General features: G+C 36.8%; 1 protein-coding gene across 1 annotated transcript; it reads left to right on the top strand.

The window, feature by feature from the left end:
• Positions 1-4666: 4666 nt before the first annotated feature.
• GPR88 (G protein-coupled receptor 88) lies at positions 4667-5120 on the top strand (the record flags this gene model as incomplete). Its single annotated transcript, XM_010073436.1, is given in 2 exon segments — positions 4667-4986; positions 4988-5120. Coding segments are annotated over 2 exon segments (453 nt in total), but the record flags the coding sequence as incomplete, so codon positions are not given.
• Positions 5121-5128: the final 8 nt, after the last annotated feature.

A 5128-nucleotide genomic window follows, 5' to 3' on the forward strand; every position in this document is an offset into this window, starting at 1 on the left:
TTAAGACATTTATTAACTTGTGTACAGTGTTAAAAATATGTATTAAGAGAATATTTTGGTAAGCAATATATATAAAAATTATGTAAAAATTAGAATATATTTTAATTTAGTGTTGTTCACTTTGCTACAAAAATGTGTTTTAAAGAATTTTTATGTTTCTATCAAAGATGAAAATTTTTTTATTAATGATGTTTTTCTTGTTTTATGGGTCCATCATTATTGCTAAAAGCTTAATGTAATTACTTTTTCACTAATTGGTCTTTTGGAAACTTAAGGGAAGTCTAACTAGTGAGAGGTTAGTTATCATAGTATCAACTGAAAGCACTTGATACATGGTCTGCTTTCCACTTTCAGCTGCTAATGTTTCATAAGGAAACACTATGAAAGAAAAAATGAAGGGAAAATATTTGTTGAGATGTAATGTAACTTACATCTTCCATTGCAAAGAGAAAGTAATTTATCTGATGATTCAGTTGTACAGTGAACGCTTTCTTTCAATTTGTCTTAAAGGAATGTTTTAACTTTTTTCAGTGTAGAATGTTAAATTTTGCTATGCAATATATACTGCAAAAACAAAGGCAGACCAAACTTCAGTTGGTAAGAATGTGTATGTACAGTGACTTTGGCAGTGCTGCATACTTACATGTTTTTAACCTACATTTGGCAGTACGTCTACAGTTTCATTAGCAAAGCATACTAAAGTAAGTGTTGTAAGTATATTAGATTTTCACTTATCAATTGGATGCTTCATGAACTTTTTAATTTGAAAACTATTGTTAAACGTACAGCTAACGTAACCTCCGGTATCACAGAATGCTTTCGTCAGTAGTAAAGATTCTCTTTAATGTATAGTTTAATCAGGTGTGATTAGGAATGAGACTTGGAATGAAGTGGTATTACAGTGAAGTATTAGAGATTGTGTGTAAAATTTTCAAACTCTGCAAGTGCATAGTAAGCAAAAAAATGTAAGCAGCTGTGAGGACTCGGTTTCCCACTAATTTAGAAAACCAAAGCAAAACAGATTTGTTACCCATGATTTTTTCTGATATCTACAGAAACCTGGAAATAAAATATGGTTGAATTGTCAGTCTTTATTCCTGAAGACCTGTGAATGCCCTGAATTTACTTGACAACTGAAGTTAAGATAAAGTGTCACATTTTTTAAAAAATATCAGATCACAAATTGCTATGAAAAATTGTACTGAAAGTGTTAATATGCAGTACTGAGAGAAGCTATACAAATCACTGAATAAAATTTACACACAATACTGTACTTTTTTCACAACTGTGTATATGTAACATATACACACACAAAGTAGCATAAGTGTGTGCATATATATACAATATACTGTATATGAATTATAGATTAATGGTAAGGTAATTCTACCTCTTATAAAGAATTTTGTCATGTACTTTGTTATAAATAGTTTTCCTTAATAAAATATTGTTTAATTTTGAAATGTAGATATGTATCTATACATACAGCTAATTGATAATAAAATGCCTTTATCAGCCAGCTTCCTTGTTTCTTGGCTTTTCTTACTTAGATCTTTTGATGTAAACTAATATGACTAGATCTCTAATTGAAAAGCAGCTCTTCAAAAACTACCTTCTTTCATCTAAAGCATGTAATGTATTTATAAATAAGATGGCATTGCAAAAAGACATTAGTATGACAGGTATCTTTTATAACTGATCGCTCTAGCTAACATTCTTGTGTTTGCTTTGTATAACATCAAGTTAAAATAATCAACGTGTTGATATTCTGATGTAAAGGTCGTATTTCAAAATACCATAATTTAAATGCTGTGTCTGAATTGAGGAAACATTTTTTCCTGGACAAGGACCCTTGTTAAAGGTGTAATATACCTTGTCTTTTTTGCATGTACAACAGGTTTCTTAGTCTCACTAACAGCAGGATCTTTGTCTGTAAGAACCTAAAAGATCATGCTTTCATTTAGGTTTTTACCCTTCCTTCGAGTAAAAACTAGTCCCAAATGGTTCTAACACTGTTTAACTCTGCTGCTGATTTTCAGCAAATTTTTTGTGTTGCATGATTATTTATCCACTGTATATTCCTGTCAGATAAGTGTGTATTGCAACAGATGATGTAACTGTTACACAGCTATCCTAAAGGAATGGCAAAGCCAGAATAGAAACAGATGCTTTAGAAGTTACCCAAATTCTAGTGACAGTTGAATCTAAAAACACAATAAAAGGCTTCTGCCACTACATTCAGACAATTAATGCATGATGATTTGGATGTGTAGGGTGAATATGAAGGAAGAACAGATAATTAAAAAGCTTCTTGTACGTAGTATGTCTCTCAGCCTTTTTCTAGACCTAACTTCTATTGATTTATTATGCAAAATACAGTAAACACCAGCTAATGTACTATACATTTTTTGTTCTTAAAAATGAATGATAAATATAGCCAGTATTCTGTAACAATCAGCTTCTTAACAACAAACTTGGGACAGTGAAGGGTCAGAGAGGTCTTTAGAACCTTGTAGCTTTTAAGAAACACCCTGAAATTTGTTTCTTATTCTCTGTTTGCTTATCCTTGATCTTTACCATTTCTGTTGCTTCATATATAAATATACCTCTCTGTTCTGGGAGAACAAGCTCTAGCATATGAGATCTTTAAAAACAGGTTTGATAAACATGTAAGGATGGATTAAACAGATCTAGATATCTCTACTGGGCCTGTGACTCTGTGGCTAATGCCTTATGAAACTGTTCATTGTCTCTTTAAAATACGCTTTATGAAGCTTTTTTGTTAGGGAGATACTTGTTACAGATTTAGAGAATATTTTTCAATTACAGTACTGCAGAAAAGAGGAGGATTTTAGTTTCTATAATAACTGTTCTCTACTGACAGCTAAACAATGAAAGGCCTCAAAAGGTTTGACACTTGATTAGATCTACACTGTAAAGTGCAGCAGGCAAAAAAATATGGTAATTAAGGGCCTGATCAAGTAAGTCACTCAGGTATGTCTTCAACCTTAAGCACATGAGCAATCTAATTAATTAGAAAAGAACATAGGTATTCATGCTTGTAAAAAATCCCCATTTGGATCAATAGTCCTGTCAATTACAAACATGAGCCTTTCTGTCAAATAAAAGATGTTATGTTGCAACAAAATAATCCACTGACCCACACAATTTAACTTCACTATCTTAAAGGATTCATACTGTATCTATAATTACATCCTAATATATTATTTTGGTATTGTCATTTGTTACTATAATGAGTTTAACAATATCTAAAACCACCTTATAAAGATATTTTTAGTCAATATACAGGTCATGCCTTATGAGCTGAGATTGCTTGTTTCTGTAGCCCACATATAACCCACTGGTAAAAGCAGCTTTTCTCTTAAACTCAATATAAAATTCATTGACATACCTTTTCTAGAAAGCTTTTGAGAGGAAATGTAACTGTTACTCAGTTTCTTATTAAAACTTGTTCAGGGTAAGGAGAGTTAACATTTTGTCCTTGCTTGAGTAAAGCTCTGTAGAGTTCCTGGGAGAATCCCGCTACAAACTCTCCTCCATTCTGGAAGGGACTGTTAAGCCCTACTCTGCAATCAGCTTTAGCCAGCCTAAGAACCTGTCACTCACCTCTGAGGGAACTTGTGCTCTGAATTAATTTTGGTGCAAGACCATTTTAAACACTACGCTGATTCTGTTCTACCTGTGTAGTTACTGATGCTAGCATGCACCTCCAGCAGATTGGTGATGCAGGATTTCCTGTGGGCTGAGACAGGCTGAGTTTTATGAAAAAATGTAAACAGGTAGATTGAGGACCAGCTTCCTCTAAGAAGTACTGTCTCACCAAGGATCTTTGTATCTATTGTGTTTGAAAGATTTAATTTGGAAAGTATATTGTTGTTCTAGACCAATTTTAAAATTAACTCCAAGCTTCCAGAAGCATAGTGTGCTCTTAACAAAAATAGGATCAGAAAAAAATCAGTTTGAGTATCTAGCAGAGGAGTTTCTACAGTAAATGGATTGTATTTCAGACAGAAGTGACTGATACTGGTTTGAAAGCTTGCTGCAAATGAAAGTTGTGTAAATGGGTTAGAACTAGGAAACCGGTAAGGCAAAGAGAACGAGTCAGACTGTAGTTGCAGTATTTCTGGAGCATGATAGGGTTTAGTTTTTTTTTTTTTTTCTTCTTGATTTAACAAGTTGAAAATCTGCTGAATAATTCATGAAGAGTGGAAGGGCTGAATCTTCCTGGAATGATATACAGTGTACGTACTGTGGCACAGGAGAAACTGCAAAGCTTTGTATCAGTTGCTGCTGTTTCTGCTGCTGATTGCAAGGTGCTGCTGCTGCTTTTGGCATTTTCACAGCAACAGAATCCTCAGTTGTGCTCTGGGCTGCTAACAGCTATCTGCTCCTTATGGACCCACCTTCACTAGCTACAACCTGTGGGATCTCTTGTGATCTACCTGCCTTGGACACTGCTGTTCTCTGGATCGTTACTGTGAACTGCGTTTTCTGGACTTTGTACCTTGTATGACTGAAACCTGCCTTAGAGTCCCTCAGCTGCACATCCTCCCTTTTGCTTGGTGGGGGACTCCTGCAGGAGGATCTTCTGACCCAGACAAGGATGGGATTTACAGGGAGAAGCCAAAACTGAGCTACATTCAGCGAGATGCCCAACGCCTCTTCCTGGAGTGCTAGCTCGCCTCTGCTGCTGCTCTGGGAGGACTCCTCTGGGACCCACATCTTCCTGTCGCTGCTCTATGCAGTCTTAGCTATCTCAGGGACTTTATCCAATGTGATGGTCATCTACTTGGTCTTCTCCTTCAAGAAGCTGCAGACGACCAGCAATGCCTTCATCGTGAACGGCTGTGCGGCAGACCTCAGCGTGTGCGCCCTGTGGATGCCCCAGGAGGCTGTGCTGGGGCTGCTGCCGCCCAACTCCTCCTCCCTTCGCTCGGCCGAGTACCGGCTGCTGCGAGGGGGGCTCCTGGACCGTGTCCCTGGCCTCTCGCCTGCTTGTGGCCTTCAACAGGTACGTGCTCATCACCAAGCTGCCCAGCGTGTACCAGGCCCTCTACCAGCGGCGGCACACGGGCTGCATGATCGGGCTCTCCTGGGCCCTCGCTCTGCT

Source organism: Pterocles gutturalis, unplaced genomic scaffold, assembly GCF_000699245.1.
Source record: "Pterocles gutturalis isolate BGI_N339 unplaced genomic scaffold, ASM69924v1 scaffold17942, whole genome shotgun sequence".
Lineage (NCBI taxonomy): Eukaryota > Metazoa > Chordata > Aves > Pterocliformes > Pteroclidae > Pterocles > Pterocles gutturalis.